Below are 18199 nucleotides of genomic sequence, written 5' to 3' on the forward strand. Positions count from 1 at the left end.
AGCAACCACACATTGATATTTTTCTCCCTGTCTCCTTTCCTTCCCCTCTCTCTAAAAATAAAGTCTTAAAAAAAAAAAAGAAATGGCACTTGAAGTGAAGGGGGTGCGGGTGGCACTAGTGTGGGTGCTTGGTCATGTTGAAAACTCCAGGGAAGGCAGCTCTAGTGGCCTGAGTCAGCCCCCCTGGGGGCCCCCACTACTCCTTGGAAGGCTTCGGTCGCAGCCTCTTTTCACTGGTCAGCCACCTGGACTGGGGACTCAGGTAGGAAGGCAGTGCAAGGTCTGGCTCCCTGAAAGGGCGTGAAGGATATGTAAGGACAGATGAAAACATGAATAATTGCAGTAACATCTAATACTTATACAGAGAGTATTAATAAACGACATCTGTACTTTGTAAGTATACCTACATATATGAGGTATATGGTACTATATCATGTGTATCTTTTAGTTTTCACAATAACTCCACGAAGTTAGTGCAGAGATTCAGGCCCAGGTGGTCCGACTCTAGAGTCCAAATGAGTGGATGATGCAGAGCCGCCGTGGTCCCCCTAAAGCTCGTGTCAGCTGGGTGGGATGTTTTTCCGAATTAGCGCAACGCCCCCCACGTGTGGGGAGCCTTCGGTGGAGGGCGGCGTAAGTGGTCTGAGAACAGGTCGAGAGGCACAGCCTCAGGGCAGCCACGAACCTGGTGGGAGTCCGTCCCCAGTGAGGGTCTACCGCCCCGGGACCCTAGGAGGGGGACGTTCGGGGAGCGGGCATTAGAGGGAGGTTGAAGGGTCACCGAGGGCTGGGAGTGGCTGACCCCGGAGGCAGCGATGAAGCTCCGGGTTGGCAGAGGTGGGCCAGGCTCGGCCCTGCGTGGGGTGAGAGTACGGAGCTGGACGCCTGCTGGGCAGCGGGCGGTGGGGACGGGGCGAGTGGCAGGGGAGGAGGAGGAGGACCTTTTAGCCCCGCCCACCCCGCCCCGCCCCGTCCCCCGCCTTTCTTCTGCCCCGCCGCGCAGTCTTTCGCTTTCAGTTGGAGGCGCGGGAGCGCAGCGGAGCGGAGGGAAGGCGAGACGAGCAAGGGCCAGAGCCGGCCGGATCCCTCCCGCGCTCTGCCGCCGCACGGTCCTCATGGCTCCTGCCGCCCTTTGGGTCCTGCTGGCCGTCGGACTGCCGCTCTGGGACGCGGGCCACGCCGTGCCCGCCCAGGTGGGTGCCTCGCGCGGCCCACGGGGAGCGTCCGCCCTTCATGCCCACCCGGGCTGGCGCCCACCCCGGGGAGCCCCCGGCTGCGGCTGCGCTTCCGGAGCGCCGAGACAGGGGTGCGGGGCTCGGGGTGACCGAGGAGCTGCGTGTTCTTCTGGGTCAGACACGGTCTGCGCGGCGCCGGAGACCCGCTGGAGACCTCAGTTTGGCACATATGCCCGAGGCGGGGGCACTGGGGGCGCAGCCGGGTCAGTGCAGGACAGGGCGTTTAGAGACCCCAGCTGCGTTACCCTGCGGCTGCCACGGCCAAGCTTCCCTTCCCGGGGGGCAGGGGAGCTGCCCCCACTGCGGATGCCGGGCACCCTCTTCGGATGACTCCCCCCGCCCCGCCCGGGGCTATGGTTTTCCTTTCTTAGAAATACGAGGGCTGCCAGGTGTACAGTGAACGCCTAATAAGGGCACAGTCGGACTGTGGGCTGGCTGTCGCCCATGGCCAGACCCCTTCCCCAGGGGCCACCTGGTGTGCCCAGCGGCCATTTCCGCCCCTCCTCTGTGGGCTCCAGTGTCCTGGGGCGGAGACAAGCGTCCTCAGGTTCTCCTGGGCTGACCTGAGCTCTGGGAGCGGCGGAATCGAAAGAGGGCGGCTGGGTGGTTAGCAAGGCAGACGCGGTGCCTGCGGCGCTTCAGGAACACGGAGAGGGCAGACACTCCAGAGCGTTATGCTCACTGCCCGCGCCACACCAGCAAGGTGGGAGAAGTGCGTGTCTGCCCCTTCTGGCTGTGTCCATGGTGTGGTAAGGTAGAGGGGCCCCGTTTTGCAGAGAGGGGAAACAGAGATTCAGAAACCTCCTTGTGTTTCATGGAAAGGCATGGGGGCGCTCTTCCTTCCAAGGATCACCTCTTCCTTTTCCCCCCTATGGCTGGGGAGGGGGTGGGCCTTCATCCCTCCTCACCATCCTCCCCTGATGGGCTGTGGTATGTGCGGAACCGTCTGGACTTCAGACTGGAAGGAAGGAGGAGGTGGTGGCACTGGCTCCTGTGTTGATGTTTGGTGACTCACTGGCTAAGGCTAAAGACATCTTTGACATCCAGTTCTTTTTTTGGTTTGTTTATTTATTTATTTATTGGATTTATTGGGGTGACATTGGTTCAAAGAGTCCAGTTCTTGAGGGCAGAGGATGGAGGCTGTTGGACCAGAGTCCACTCGCACACGGCGGGCACCAGGGTGGATGCTGGGGGCCTGCCCCACAGGTTGTCCTGGAAATAGCGCTGGCCCTGAGTGGCTTCCAGCCAGGACAGTCCCAGCTCTGAGAGCTGAGCATGGATGCTGATGGCTGCGGTCCCCAGCCTGACCGCAGGGCCTGGAGGGGTGTCATCCTGCTCCCGTGGCGTGTGAGCCCCTGGGGGCGGAAGGAGGCACAGGTCGTCCCTGTGGCCCAGGGGACACCGGGCGCTGGAGTCGTTGGAGGGGTTTCCCTTGCGCCTCTCACTTCCCTCCCCTCTTGACCGTCTCCCGAGGCGTCTCGGCTTCCCTCCTCCTGAGATTACTTACCTCCACCGCCTCCTGGCTGATCTCTTGGCCCCTGTACCCTCTCCCACTGACCCTCCCTGCTAGCGTCGCTGGGGTGACCCTCCCCGAGTTGTGGCATCTCCCTCCCTGCCCGAGAAGCCTCATGTGGCTCCCAGCGGCTGGGGCAGAAACTCCCCCAGGTGTCCCAGGACAGAGGGAGTGAGGTATCCACGGTCTTGCTGCCACCTCTCCGCATTTGTATTCTATGCCCCGTGAAACAAGGGTAGCCCATGCTGTGCCCTTCCCGTGGTACACCCGATGCCCCATCCTTCGGGGCCTTTTGCAAACGCCACTGCCTGCAGGAGAGCCCTCCTCCGTTCTCCCGTTGGATCTGATCATTTCCCCTTTGACCTGTCAGAGCCCGTGCCCCTCTGGAGGGCAGTTTCCATTCTGCTTTCTGGCCTGGCTGTGTCTTAGCCAGCCCAGCGGAAAGCTCCTTCCGGGCAGGGACCGTGCAGTCCTCCTCTTTATTGCCACTCGACAGCTCCCGTGTTCCCAGCATCCAGGAGGAGCCGGGCACTGTGCTAGGAATGTCCTGCAGAATCTCACCAGCACCTCCCTCTCAGCGTGTCCCGAAAGGCGGATGGTGCTGTTCCCATTGAGAGATGCAGGGACAGGCCCAGAGAGGCTGTGACATTTCCCAGGATGGCAGAGCCTGGGGGTGAGTGGGATGTGAATGCAGGTCGGCCTGATTCCAAAGCCCTTTCTTTGCCCCAGCCTTCCCCCGCCCTCCCCACCCCGTGTCCGCATCCCTGTTCCTGCCCTCAGCCGGGTCCCTCGCATGCAGCAGCGGGTACTGAGGAATCTCAGTGCCTGTCACTAGACTGAGTTACAGAAAGAGCCCGAGGTGACCTGAGCTGGCCGCAGGGACGGCAGACTCTCTGTGTCCTCAGGGCTTTGGCTTCCTTTGAAGCTGTGTTTGTTGGCTGGAGTGGACTGGATGCCTCATTCATTTCGTCATGCATTCACTGGACAAATGCGCGCGTACATCTGGTGGGATCAGTGAGCGCTGGGCGCCCTGTGATGGGAACGGAGAGGGCCCTGCCGTCTGGCTTTTTGTTGTTGCGCGGAGGGGCCGGGGCATCTCCACCTGCTGGGTCTGGGGAACCTGCCCCTGGATGTCTTGAATGGAGGGGCTGCCGCTCGCCTCCTCAATACGCAGCTCAGGCTCGGGGAGAGACTGGGGGCTCCCAGGCTGGCTTGGAGGTGCTGGCCATTGGAGTGGAGATGGGTGACGCGGGGTGGCTGCTGTCCTGGGATGTCCCTTTGCCCCCTCCCTGACAGCCCTGAGGAGAGCCTGTGTGCTAATGAGGAGGTGGCCTGGTGGCCAGGCACTGCTTCAGAGGGGGTGCTGGGCGCTGGGGACCCCGAGGTGACCATGCCCCAGCTCCAGCCTCCCAGGAGCCACACTGTCAGTGGTCACAGACCTGGGCTCTGCCCTGTCACCTGGGCCAAGTCACTGAGCCTACTTCCCACCTGGTCCTCCTCGCAGGACCACGTGGGTGTGAGAGGTGTGGGAGCAGATAAGGTGTCTGCATTCTGCTGCCTGAGGCCGCCTTCGCTCTCGTCCTGGGGCCTGGCCCAGCGGCTCCTGGACTGCTGTCCCTCCCAGGTCTGGGAGACAGTTCATGGCCTTGACCGTCCAGTGCTTTTCGGAGGAGCAGCCAGGACAGTGGCAGGGGTGAAGGGGAAGGAAGGAGTTTGATGCCAGCTGTGTGTGGGGTGTGTGTGGTGTGTATGTGTGTTCCACACATCAACCTAGTGCTGTTTAACGCCATGCTGGCTGCTTTTCTCTTCCTCACACGTGCCCCCCGCACGCCTGCCTCAGGGCCTTTGCACGGGCTCTTCCCTCTGCCTCGAGTGTTCCTCCCGCGACCACCTCCCGGTCTTATCCCCTCGCTTCCTTCGGCGCCTTCTCTGACCACCCCGCCTATAAAAGCTCCCACCAGGTACGCGAGCTCCCTGACCTGCTGTGTTTTGCTAAATAACACTCACGACCCACTATATATTTTTTCCCCGTTTATTGTGTGTTCCCCGTAGGGCGCACGCACAGTGAGGGCAGGGACCTGTCCATGCCCCAGAGTCGTAGCCTAGCGCGGAGTTTCTCGTTCTCAGCACTCTTGACATCCGGGTAGTTGCGGAGGGGCCGTCCTGCATGTCACAGGCTGCCCCCTTTACTGGTGACGATTCAACGTGTGTCCGGACATTGCTAAATGTCCTCTGGCGGAAGATCGCCCCTGGTTGGGAAGCGCAGGCCTAGAACAGTGCCTGGCGTGTAGTAGGTACGCAAAGGATGTTGAATAAGTGTCCAAAAATAGTCATCTGACCTTTACAGCGACCTCGTTTTCCAGGTGAGACCCGAGAGTGTGAGCAGCCGGCGGTGACAGGGCTGGGCTCCCCCTCTCTGCGCTGGTTTTCTGGGCTCGTCTCCCTGCTGTAGTGAGTGCGCAGAGGCTAGGGGTGCTCCCCCCAAAGTGCTCCCCCCCTCACACCCCGTCCCAGGCTTGTGATGGGGCCACCCACTGGCAGTGACTCACTGCCCAAGGGGGCATGTGACTTGCCCAGAAGCAGGAGAGAGGGAGGGAAGCTGGGGCTTAGAAGAGGAAGATGGTTTCCGTGGACACAGGAGCAGGAGCAGAGCGGAGACGCTGTGGCCTCTGGTTCTGGATGCTCTGCCGGCCACAGGCAAGAAGTATTGATGACTTAGGAGGAGGCCCCGGCCTCAGGGTCAGACAGAGCTCAGCACAAACCCTCGCTTTGCTGTCACGGGCCGGGCGACCTGCGCATGTCTGGGAGCCCCCGAGGTCCCGTCAGTAAGCTGGGGACGATGCCCACTGCACTGGTCGGTTGTGCAGCCCACCGGCGGCTCTGCGAGCATCTGTGGCTCTGCACCCTGGCCTGACGCTGGGTCCTGGGGCGCAGCCCAGGCCGAGGTGGGGACCCCTGTGGAGCCTGGTTGTCTGTCTGGGCCACGGGGCCATGAGGGGTGGGTGGCAGGCCTCCAGTTGCCCGGAGCTCCAGGCCAGCCTCCGGGAGAACGTTCTCCCCGCTGCCTGGCTGCGCTTCCTGCCCAGACGCCCCCTTGCCGGACCTCTCACGCCCCCTGCCCAGACGCCCAGCCTCAGGCCCCAGGCGGGCATGTGACAAAGGCTGCTGGGCCAGGAAATCACTACCCCCCTGCCCTTCTCCACTCCTTTCAAGTGAGTGACAGGTGCCGTCTGTCACTTGAGCGGGGTGTCTCCGTGTGAAGGGGCTGCTGGAGGCCTCTGCTCTCCCGCTACCTGCAGGCTCTCTCTGAAACCTCTTCCGTCCCTGACCTCTCTGGTCCCGAGGGCTCTGTTTATTCATGACCCTGAGGAGGGGAAGCCCTGTGGCAGCGTGCTGAGGTCATGCTGTCCACCCCCCAGCCTCCAAGTGACTTCCAGGACGGCAGGGCTCCGAGGAGTCAGGAGACCGGGGCTCCCATCATGGCGCCGTCACTGGCTTGCCGGGCGACCTTAAGCGTCCCTCCCTGTCTGTCGATCCCGGCAGCCCTGACCCCAACACTCCCCTTGAAGGCTGGGGGGCTGTCTGTCCTCCTGGTAGGTGCTGGAGAAAGACCCCAGTCTAGGGGGGCGGTGAGGGGGTCTGAAAGTTTTCCCAGGAAGGAGAGCCCGGGCTCCCCACCTGAATGTCTGTGCTTCCCAGCCTCTCTCCCCACCGACCTCAACCCCACCTGCTTCCGCTGGACTTTCTTGGATGGCTTCTGGGATGCTTTCTCGGATTCAGGCCCCGGTGGCACCAGGAAATCCTGGCTGCTGGTCAGCTTGCGTCCAGGACAGGATGCAGAGCCCTCGGGCAGGACAGGGGCCTGGGTTTCCGTCCACCTGCCTTTCAGGTGCCCTAGTTGGCACCTTTTAAAGGTCAGCAGCCAGACCCTTGGGACCTGAGACCGTGGGCACCCACTGTGGGGTCTGCAGTCTGTAACCCACAGGTTCAAGGAAGCCTGGAGTGTGTGTGTGGGGGCCTGGTTTTTCCTCAAAGAAACCCTTTGTCACCAGTGATGGGCACACGGCCCTCCCCCGCTCTGAGTCCTGCCAGCCCCCCTCCCAGCCCAGGGCTGTGGGCATCTGTCCCCTTCTGCTGAGCTGCGGGCTGCCAGGCTGGGACGGTGAAGCTCGGGGCTCAGGTGTCTGGGCCCCACAGGCATTTTCCGCCGCGGCGTGCTGTGAGGTCACAGGTGCCAGTGACGTCGCTGTGGTTTGGGGTGCGTGGCCCGGAGGAGGAAGTGTCTGTTTACTGACGGGGGGTCTGGAAGAACAGCGTTCCTTCTGCCCTGAGTGTGAGCAGTGAATGCTGGGAGGCGTCCAGTGGGGGCGGGGGCTGCTGTCCAGGGGGCCCCGGGGTCTGGCTCAGGTCTCGTCTCTGCCCTGCTCTCCCGTTCACTGACGCCCACGGCCCTACCTCTCTGAGCCTCCGTGTGGTCTCAGCAGAGGAAAAGGTGGCGGTGGAGCGGGCTCCGTCTCGGGTGTCGCCTGTGGGGACGTGTGACCGCCAGACGGCTGGGCCACCACTAAAACGAGAAGGCCCGTTAGCCGCTCGCTCGCACCCAGCGTCCAGTGTCAGGCGGGGGCGGGGGGGATGCAGAGCCTGCCTCCCGGGCCCCAGGCAGGCCAGCCGCCCTCTGGCTTCTGACAGCAGACGCAAGCGGGCATGTGTGTGTGGGAAGATCGGCAGTGTGGGTGACGTGCAGGGCCACGGGCGAGTCCCTTCCAGGGGCGCTGGGCCCTCCAGAGGCCAGCAAACCGCCTGCCCTGTCCTGGCGTCGCAGCCCGGACCTGGGCTGACTGCCGCTCTGGCCCGGGCCGGGGCAGAAATCCCCAGGGGGTTTCGTTTGCTTTGCTCTGCCTTCGGGACGGTGGTCTGTTTCAGTCTGAGCTCGGCCTGCAGTGGGCACAGCTGCTGTGGCCGCGGCTTCAGGGAACTGAGTGGGCCCCAGGGCGAGGGCGAGCGGGAAGGCCCTCGGGGGCAGGCGGGCATGGTGGCGTCTTCCTGCCCGTCCGTCCGTGGGAGGCCTTCTCGAATGCTGGTCGGGGGAGACTCGGGGGGGGGGGGGGCCTGGGAGCCAGGGGGGCGGGGCTGAGGCCCCACCTTGGCTTGGCCTGTAGCGCGTGGGGGGCGGGGTGGGGGTTGGCCACTCTTCTCCTCTCTGGACCTCCGCTGCCCTGGCTGGAAATAGGTCAGCAAGGACCTTGTCCACCTCGCTTTGTTGCCTTTGGGCCCGAGCGTCGTGCTGGGGGTGGCGGCGAGGGGAGTTGGCGGCTCTGGCGGAGGGCAGAGTGCAGCCCTGGCCTCTCCGTGGCCGCTGCGCAGAGGGCCCAGGTCTGGACCTGACGGGGAGTCTCCGGGGGAGGGCTCCCCGCACCTCCCCTCAGTTAGCGGGACTCCCGCCTGCATCCCACACCCCCAGGTCCTTCCTCCTGCTGACCCACGGCCCCGCTTCCCTCTGCCACTCACCGAAGCTCCAGGCCCACCCGTCCCTGGTCACCCCGTTGTCACCTGCTGCTCCCGTCTCCCGGTTCTCTGGAGCCGCCAGCCCCTGGTCCTGCTCCTTGCTGCTCTGTGCTCCCAGCAACATCGGGCCCCTCCCCCACCTCCTGTCCCGACCCCCCACGCCCTGCTAGCCGCCCCCTCTTTGTGTCCATGGTTCCACTCTCTCTCCCTGGCCTGGCTCCCTGGTCCCTGCCCCCCTCTCTCCCGGGCTCCTTTCCGACTGCCACCCAACCCGCCCTCCTGACTTCTTCCTGCAGTGGCCCCACTGGGGCGCTGCTGAGAGCCGAGCCCTGCAGACGGGCAGGGCGGGATGCGTGGACGCCAGGAGGAAGGCACCGCGGCAGGAGTTGCAGGCGACCCTGGCTGCACCGTCTGAACTGGAGCAACAGGCTTGTTAGGGCAGCAGTGGCACGTGAGGCTGGGAGCCGTGTGGGGCTGGGGGATGGAAGCCGTGATACCAGTTACATTTAAAAACTGTTTCGAGTGCTTAACTACGCATGGGACCTGTGTTACCCCATGAATCCTTGTAACAGCCCCAAGAGGCATGGACTGTTGTTATCACGTCCATCCTACAGATGAAAAGGCAGAGGTTTATTAACCTCATTTATTTAAAAATACATACAAACCCCCCAAAACAAACAAAAAAAACCCTCGTCTGATGCTGCCTGCCAGTGAGGGGGCGTCTGGATTCGAAGCCAGGCATCCCCCCCACCCCGAGTCCATGCTGTCGGCCACCACGCTCACCTCTTCTCGGGAGTGGAGGCAAAGGGGAAGCACTGGTCGTGTTTGAGCAAGGGAGTGACCGAAACAGAGCATATTCGGAAGTTCACTCTGGCCTCAGTGGCACAGACAGACCGTTGCAATAGTTTAGGCAAGAGCTGTGGACCGAGGGTGTAGCCGCAGAATAGGAAGGGAGGATCAGGGCTTCAGCGGGGAGGAGGACTTTGGGCTGGACCTAGGGTGGGGACAGAGGCCCTCGGGGGGCAGAGGAAGTGTCCCTCTCCACCCCGCCCTGCAGCCAGGCCCCTCTGGCGTCCTTGCTCCCGTGCCCCAGCCTGAGCCAAGGGGCCCGATTCTGACCTGTTCAGCCTTGTGTGTTCCTGGCGCTCTGGTCAGCCATTGGGGGACCCTGGCCTCGGTCACTCCGGCTGCTGCTGGGTGGGCGTGGGACTAGGCAGGTCTAGCCTGGTCGCCTCTGGCGTGAGATGTGATGCGCTCACCCCCGCAGAGGAGCGGGATCCCTGGCGACCTGTCTGACTCTGCCATCAGAGCACCTTGGGGTGTCTGAACTGCTATTTGAGCTTGGGTTTTCCTCAGTGGTCAGGTAGGGACAGAAGCGCCCCTCTCTGCCACTGACCACTGGGGCTGGGAGACACTGGGAGAGTGCAATGAACTGAGGGCTAGGACCGACATCCGGGGGGTGCTTCGTGGGTGCCGGGCAAGGGGCTGGTGCATCGCACGCACCCGGCACCTTTCATCCTCACAACCACCAGGGTGGGGTGCGCCCACTGTCCCCATTTCATGGGAGAGGCAGCTGAGGCGCAGAGACAAAGCCATTAACTCAGACTCCCAGCCACCAGCGGCAGACGGCGCCCGAGGCGGTCGGGCTGCTGAGCTCTGTTCTTTTTCTCTGTGTAAGATATTATTTGCTCATTTTCAGAGAGAGGAGAAGGGAGGGAGAAAGACAGGGAGAGAAGCATCAATGTGCGAGAGAAACATCGATTGGTTGCCTCTTACAGTCCCCCAAACGGGGACCCGTCCTGCAACCCAGGCACGTGCACTGACAGGGAATTGAACCGGCGACCTTTCGGTGCGCAGGCTGGCACTCAGTCCGCGGAGCCACACCGGCCAGGGCCAGGGCTCTGTTCCTGAGCCACCACCCACACGTAGTGGTGGTCGCTGTGGCCACGTGGGCGCTTCTCTGAAAGCTGCCACTCAGTCCCTTCCAACTGGGGCACCCCCCCCTCTTGATTAGCCCATTTCCCGGCACCGTGGTCCTCAGGCGAGCCCCAGCGCATTGCACCCAATGGAGATGAAAACTTTTGCTTCTGTTCAACGACTTCATGTCTATTAGGCGCCTGCCCTGGGCCGCGGGCTGGGCTGGGCGTAGAGGAATGAGTAATAAAAACCCTGCGAGCAACGCTCAGCCCTGACTGCCAGCCCTCACGGCCCCGAGTACTTTGCCCAAGTTGACTCAGTGAATCATAACGGCCCTGTGTGGTGGGCACTGTTTTTGTCCCCATTTTATAGATGACAGAACTGAGGCTGGTGAATGACAGGGCCGGAACTCCACCCGGGGTGTCTGGCTGAGAGTTCACACTGGTACATGCAGGGGGAGTTGTGGTCCTTGCCCTAAGGGGGAGACACAGGGACGCAATTAACCAAAAAGCGGTCTGGACTGGGCAGAGATAGACCCAGGTTGTCGCTGGAGCCCCCAGGAGGGACCTCTGACCCATCTGGGGGGTCAGAGAAGGTTTCCTGGAGGCGACAGTGGAGAGAACTTTTGAAAGAAGCCGAAGTGTCAGCCCCGCAAGGGGTTGGGGCAGAGGGAGGAGCAGGGTTGCCCGCTTGGGGGGCATTGGGGGGAGCTGGATGCCGCTCTGGATGAGAGGCGGAGGGGGATACTGGCAGGGCCAGGAGCTGAGGACCGTGACCTTGGGCCCGAGGGCAGTGGGGCCACAGGAAGCTTTTAATCAGGGCCAGACCTGGATGTGGGAAGGTGGCCTCAGGTCCATCTGCAAAGGCTGGGGACCAAGAGTGCGGAGGCTGGGCTGGCAAGAGAAGCCGAGGGTGGAGAGGTTGCCATGGGGAGATCGAGGAGGGGCTGCTGACAGGCCGGGGTGGGGGGAGTGTGGGAAGAGTTGGGGTGCTCTCTGCAGTGAGACTGAGGGCTCCTCGGGGGCAGGCACCACGTCCTGGCGTCTCGTGGTCCCCCACGAAGCACAAGGCCTGGCCCCCGAGAACCGGATACCAGCCCGGGCTTCCTGTCTGCCCCCGGCTCACTTCTAAAGGGACACCATAGGCTGCATGGATGTGTCACCCCTGAGCCGCCACCTGTGATGTGGTCGGTCCTTCCTGACGCAGACACCGCTCCTCTCCATGACGGAGGACGAGCCTCTCCAGCCCGGCTCTGGCGTGGTGGCTGTGCCGGCCTGGCCTGATGTGGCTGCACCCCACGGCCCACGGGGCTCCCGCAAACCCCCTGACGTGGAGGCCCAACGGGCTCTGCTGCTTCTCACTGCACGCAGGGGCCCCAGGGGCCTGCCATGCAAACGAGGCGGTTTCTATATTGCTCGAAGACAGTTTCCACTTGTGCAGGGGTCCCTGGGTCCCCGCGCAGATGCCGCTGCCCTTCCCACAGCCTTGGTGTCTGCGCCTGGGACCCTGGAGACCTGTCAGCCTGGGAGAGTCACTGAACCGCGCTCCCGCTGTGTGTCCTCGGGGAGTCACTCCCTGCCTCTGGGCCCCTCGTCTGCGAAACGATCACGGGGTGTACAACTGTCCGAGGATGCGGAGGCAGGTGCGGCTCCTGCCTGCCACTTGCTGGCCACGTGGCCTCGGACCTGGGGTCTGTGCCGAATGTCCGGAACCCTTCGCTCTAACCTCTAGAATGGGGTAACCCTGAGCTCGCTGAGTTGGTGCGGGAATAAAAGGAGAGAATGCATGTGAGTGTGCCCGGCAGCGTGGCTGCACACAGTAGGTGCTTCTCGGGGGTCTGAACAGTTTCCATCAGTCTTTCTGGCTCTGTGAAAAGGATACATTTGCGAGACTGCCTGGAGCCAAAGCTTCCCCCTGTGGCCCCCTTCCCACCTAGTCCCCCTCCTGCTCTCAGCCGGATCCCTGCCCGGGTGCTCCAGGGAGGCCCGGATGTGACGCCTTCTTCCCAAGGCTACTGACGTTGAAGGGGAGGCTCCAGGAGACCAAAAAGCCGTGAAGACCCCAGAGACGCTTCACTCACGGTGGCAGGGAAAGCACAGGGCACCGTAGCTGTTTTAGCGCTTCTAGTTGACACAAGTGGCGGCCACTTCTTCCTTCCCCACGCCTGTCCTCCTTGGTCTTCCTCTCTCCCACTGTCTATTTATAAATAGGGGAAGGGACTGGGGCCCCCACCTCGGGGTGCGTGCAGGGTCTGGGTCTGAGCTGAGGAAGTCGGCTGGCGGGGACAGGGTTGCCCAACGGCCCAAAGAGAGCTGATGCGGACTCTGGGGTCGGAGACCTGCATGGCCGCTCTGCTGTGCCCCTCACTGGCTGAGGGCCCCCCGCTGAAGTGCCCACCCTGAACCAGCAGTCTCCTCTCCCAGCCCCAGCTGCTGGCTGTGGGTGCCAATCCCCCCGGGTGAGAGTAGGGGGCGGCGGGGAAGGCAGGGCGCAAGCGGCCGGCGGGCAAAGTCTTGCAGGCTCACCGGGTTGGTGTTGTCGGGCTGCAGTTCTGCTGCTGAAGCTCATTTTCTTTCAGGGACTCACAGGCACTCTGCTGTCCCTTACCCTGGACGCTGTGTCCTTGGCCACCTCATGGACCCGCCAGTCCCTGGATTTTGGCTACTCATCCAGACTCTTTACTTTGGGGTCCTAATACTCCTCTGGATATTTCTCTTGAGTCAAGCCCCTCGGAGACAACCTGAGGCCAGTACCCTAGGAAGCCCACATCTGGCCTGTGGGAATGTCCCCCTCCCTCTGTCCCAGTGAGGTCCCTACCCCACTGTCACGGCAGCTGGCCTGTCACGGTCTCCTGACTTCAGACTTCAGGAGGAGTTGCCTGGGGCTGCTGTAAGGGTCACAGGCCAGCCCCCCTACCCTCATCCCTTTTCTCGGGCCACACGAGCCAGCTAGCACCTCGCTAGAACTGGGTCACTTGCTCAGTCCTCGCCCGGCCTGTCCTCAGCTAACACGGGGGCAGGTGCAGCCCAGTTCTGAGGTTCCATGTGACACAAGGGTGCAGCCCTGGGCCTTTGCACGTGCTCTCCCGTGTGAGCCCCTGGGAGTCTGGGAGAAGAGGAGGGACCCAAGCTAAGATCCCCTGCCTTGGCTGCTGCCACAACTCCAGCAGGGGACAGGGCAGGGCGTTATGTCACCCTGTTACAGGCAACTGTGTTGAGGCTCAGAGAGTGACACCCCCACGGCCCCCAGAACCAGCACAGGCCCCGGACCCTCTCGCCGAAGTCTGTGCTGCTCTGGGGATGCCAGGTGTTCGTGACCCTGGGAGGCTCCCAGGGGCCACCTGCTCAGGCGGCCCTCACCCTGGGAGAGGGGACAAGGGGCAGAGGCTGGGGCACGGAAGCCGCACCCTGCACCCACCTTCAGCCTTGCCTCTGGCCCCAGCCCCTCCTACCAGCTCATTCAGTTTTTCCACCTCTCACGTGGGTGGGCCAGCCTCCCACCCAGCACTTCTGTGGTCTCAGGAGGGGCTGAGCTTTTCGGTCCCCATCTTTAAGAAGCCACAGCTGGAAAGGGCCTTGAGCATCAACCAGGTCCCTGCTGCCATTTTGCAGATGAGGAAACTGAGGCACAGAGAATGCAGGGACGGCCCAGAGTAGAAGGAGTGCCCGAAGAGGGGAGGGAAGGTCTTCGGGGTGGGCCTGGGGGTGGAAACCCAGCCTCCTGGGGTGGGGGAGACACAGGCGTCAGCTTGATGCTGGGGAGGAAATGGGGCCGGAGGTGAGGAGGCCTCTTTGAGGCTCAGTTTTCTCATCTGTGACTTGGAGACAATAATAGCACCGGCGTCCCAGTGCTGGGACGAGGACACCAGTGAGGTGCGTGGTGCCTGGCTCGGAGCCAGCTCCCAGGAGAAGGCGCTGCTGCCCCTCATGTCCCGGCGCCCTCGTCCCAGCCCTCACCCTCGCCCACTCTGGCCCCACTGCCCTGGCCTACTGGCTGTGCCCTGGAGGCCCCCCCCCCACCCCCCGCCAGCACCTTCGCCCCTGGCCCCTGGCCCCACTTTGCTTTTCCTTTCTCCCGGGCTGCTGCCGCCACCTCACGTCTTTCTACCGCGTGTGTCTGAGGCTCCCCCACCAGGGCTCAGCTTCTCCGGACGGGGGCGTGGGCGTGCTTGGTGCCGTGTGCCCAGCTCTTGGAACAGCCGGTGCTCAGTGCATCTGATGAGTGAATGAATGAACGTGGCCACCTTGGCCCCTGACTCTTTCTGAGATGTCTCCAATTCCTGCCAGCCCGAGCGGCTGCGCCTCGGTCCTGCCTCTGCTTCTGGCTCCCACAAGTCTTTCTGGCACTTGGCACAGCCACCCGTCTGCTGGGCCGGCCGGCCCCGCTCGCAGACCTTTGAACCGGGGCTGCCCTGCTCCTGCCTGCCACGGAGCTGCCGGCCGGAGGATGGCCCGCGCAGGAGCCCAGTGACGCAGGTCGTCCTGGGAAGAGCTGGGCCTTAGGTGCCTGGGAACCCAGGACAGAGCTGAGGTCAGAGGCCCTTGGCCTGAGACGGAGGCGGGTTCCCTGCATTGGGTGTGTGTGCGTGGGCGTGAGCGTGGGTGAGAGAAGGAGCACGTGTGCCCATGTGAGCCAGAGCCCCAGCCCCTGCTTGGCACAGAAGGAGACGGCGGGGGCTGGTGGTGGTGCCGTGACTCAGCGACCAGGGGCAGAGGGCAGATCCCGGGAGCTGGCTGGCTCCTGCCGCTGTCCCGAGGAGGGGACCAGAGATTTCCTGCCGTGAGAGCAGCGTGCGAGTCACGTCCCAGCTCTACCTCCTCTTTCCTGGATAAACTCAGACTAGCGATCAGACCTCTCTGAGCCCTGAAATGGGCACACGCCCACCTACTTCTTGGGCAGGGGCAGAAGTGGGAGTCTGTGTAGTGCCTGCGACCTTGCCTGGCACATAGTAGGTGCTTAACGAATATCCCAGTGTTTTTCTCCCTCCCTGAAGGGCCGTCACTTAGCACAGGTACCTCCTGTCCTAGGAGGACAAGGCCCGAGGCCCACGTAGAAGTGGGGGGCTGGAGCCGGCACACCCTGATGTGAGGCCGCTCTGGGGCCTGGGGCGGTGAGGGTGGGCCCTGATGGCCTCATTGCGCCCCGGCCTCCAGCAGCCTGCCACCACTGCTGCGGTGGCCCAGAGCCTTTGGGTGACAAGGAGGTGGCTTTGCTTCTTCCTACCTCCATTTCCTCATCTGTGAAATGGGCTCAATCAGACCTGCCTCCCAAATTGGATGTCAGATGGCCCTCCCTGCCTCTTCTTTCTTCCTTCCTTGTCCCCTTCCTTCCTTTCATGTATCATGCATCCACCTCCCTCCCTCCCTCCCTACCTACCTACCTATCCATCATCCATCTTCTCCAATCCCCCACCCCGCTGGGTCACAGATGGCCCAGTTACAAGGGTGGGTAACGCCCGCCAGTGATTTCCAAGTTTCTCCTGGGACTCGGCATTTTGAAAAGTTAGGGTTTACTAAACATGCTGAGCGAATCAGTGACTCTCCAATGTAGTTCCTCTTTCTAAAATGTCAGTCAGCACTCCCCTGAGGGTGGGTGGGGCCCCACTGCGGGCCTCCCCAACGCCAGCCCCAGGAGCTGGAAGCTTCCATAGCCCTGCGTTTCCCAGAAGCTGCTCGCCATGTCCTAGGGCCATCCGGGGGCCCCGGACCCGGGTGGCCCTCCGGTGCCGGGAGGCCTGGCCCCCCAGGCTGCGGTTTGCCTGTGTTGTGGGGAGCCCTGCGAGTGGAGGGGGTGACCTTTTGTCCCGCTCCGCGAGGGGCTTTCTGTTCCTCATTCTTTAGCCATGACAGGGACGCGTTTTTGTTTTTTCTTTTTCTGTCCAAGAGGATAAGCAGGCCTAGCCGTTGCTCAAGGGAGGGCTGACCCCCATCGCACAGAGCAGAGGAGGAAGTGTGGGGAAGGCCCCCAGAGCAAGATTCAGGCAGGAAAGGACTCTGAAGGGAGGCTGCGGAGGGGCCGCTGGGCAGAGGTCTGGGCGCTAGAGGTTCCGGCTGCGCGCCTTTGGCCAGGAACCCTCGGCCTGTGGCTGGAGAGAGAGAGGGCCCCCTTCCCCCCTTCCCCCCTCCCCCCTCCCCCTTGGCCAAGGCAGGGCCCTTTCCCATCAGGCCCTGTGGGCCTGACAGGAAATCCTCCTCCAGCCGGGCAGGCCCCCCTGGGCCGCATGCCGGCAGCCACCACATGAATGAGGGGCTCCCCTAGTTACTGTGGGTGCTCTGCTCTGCAGATGCAGGCTCCCTAGATCTGTGTCACCCCCGCCCCCCGCCCGCAGGGCCCCTCCTCGCCCTCGTGCGTGCTCTCCAAGGGGGAGGCAGCCACACTTTGAGGCCCAGCCCTGCCCTTGGGGAAGCCACCACACGCAGCAGGGAAGGCCCATTCTGGGGGCCGTGGGGGGGAGCAGCCCTCCTCAGCAGACAGCCAGTGCGTGTGACAGGAGCCGAAGAGGTGTGATTTCCCTGGTCGTGGGGCTGCCCTGCCTTTGACCACCGGGTCCCCTCCTGGTGCCCCTTCCCCGGGTCACCTTGCGCTCTCTGGTGGCGCCAGATAATCAGGCGTGTGCAGCTGTGGCGCGTCAGAATCACCTGGGCAGGTTTCCTTTTTCTTTTCCTTTTGAACAGGACAGCTTCCTGGGCCCGCCCTTGGGCTTCTTGCACCCAGTCCGTTGGGTGGGAGTTGGCATGAGTGACAGGCACCCTGCCCCCCAGGTGCTTTGGACACTGGCCGGGAGCCCCGCCCCCCGGCTGTGAGGAAGTCCTCTCCCTTTCATTCAGGTGCCTGGCAGCCTGCTCCAGGACCCCACGGGGAGGGGCAAGGGCTGGGAGGGAGGGCGTGCGTGTGCGCACACGTGCGCAGCCATGGGCACGTGAGTCCGCAGTCCAGATGGGGTGGCAGTTACCTTCCTAAACTCTGTGTCATGCAGAACGGTTCCCACTTCCCCCGCCAGCCACCTGGGTCTCTCCCATCCCCGGAGTCCAGAGCTGACTTCCTGGGGTCTGGGTTTGGCCTGGGCCGGGGGCGGGGTGGGGGGCTTCAGGGGCCAGCCCGCAGGGTCGGTGCTGCCATGTTTGGGCTGCAGGACCCTGCTGCAGGGTGGGACCCCTCCGGGAAATGACATTGTCAGGGAGCCTGCCACTTGGAACGGTGACTCCTGAGCACCTACGGCCTGACCGGCTCTGGGGGTTGCAGTATCACCCCCAGCCCACAGCCTCCGAGAATGCCCGTTTAGTGGGGGCACAGCCCTGCGCGTCAGCAGCCCTGAGGGGGGAAGGTCAGGATTCGGGGTACCAGTGGTTATTCAGGGTGGGCCGTGGGGGGGGAGGCTACCGTCAGAAGGGACCAGTGGCTTTTGTCAGATGCAGCAAGAGGCTGTTCTAGGTGAGGAAGGCAGCTTGGGCAGGAACGTGGGGGGGAGCAGCCACCGATGGCGGGGCGGCCAGAAACCCCGGGCCTTGGGGGGTGTTGGGACGCCAGGATGGGTCTGGGACAGCCTGCCAGGCCAAGCAGAAGAGGCTGCTGGGTGCCCCTGTTTGCTCGTTCTCAGTGCAGTGCGGGGGGCAGCTAAGGGCGCGCCTGCACAGGCAACTTCCAGGTGCCGGATGGGGAAGGAGGTGGGGTGGTGGTCGGAGCATGCAGACCCCCGTCTGCAGGCTGGGGGTCATTCTCAGGCAATGCTCATGACAGCTGGGGGCGTGGGTGCCCGGCTGGTACAGGGGGTCTGGGTGGGTGCAGTGGCACCCACTGACTGGAGCACCTGGAGCTCTTAGAACAACTTAGAGCACCCTGCCAGGGCTCCAGAAACGGTAACTGTCGCCCCCACTGTCCTCACAAACACTCATCGACTGTGCGCCAGCTCTGCCGAGGGCTGCATGTGGGAGCTGAGGGTCTAGAGACCATGAGGCCGTCGTTTCTGCCCTGTGTGTTGCAGACATGCACCCATGCAAGTTGGGAGGACAAGTAGGTACCCTATTTCAGC

General features: G+C 63.1%; 1 protein-coding gene across 1 annotated transcript in view; it reads left to right on the forward strand.

The window, feature by feature from the left end:
* Nucleotides 1-1020: 1020 nt before the first annotated feature.
* The window catches only part of TNFRSF1B (TNF receptor superfamily member 1B), a 33716-nt gene continuing 16537 nt past the window's right edge, over nucleotides 1021-18199 (forward strand). Inside the window, exon 1 of the mRNA XM_045859886.1 lies at nucleotides 1021-1193. Within this exon, the coding sequence (XP_045715842.1) occupies nucleotides 1116-1193 (78 nt within the window). The 5' untranslated portion in view covers nucleotides 1021-1115. The remainder of the gene's footprint in view (nucleotides 1194-18199) is intronic.

Source organism: Phyllostomus hastatus, unplaced genomic scaffold (genome assembly GCF_019186645.2).
Source record: "Phyllostomus hastatus isolate PE091 unplaced genomic scaffold, TTU_PhHast_1.1 phas_scaffold_182, whole genome shotgun sequence".
Lineage (NCBI taxonomy): Eukaryota > Metazoa > Chordata > Mammalia > Chiroptera > Phyllostomidae > Phyllostomus > Phyllostomus hastatus.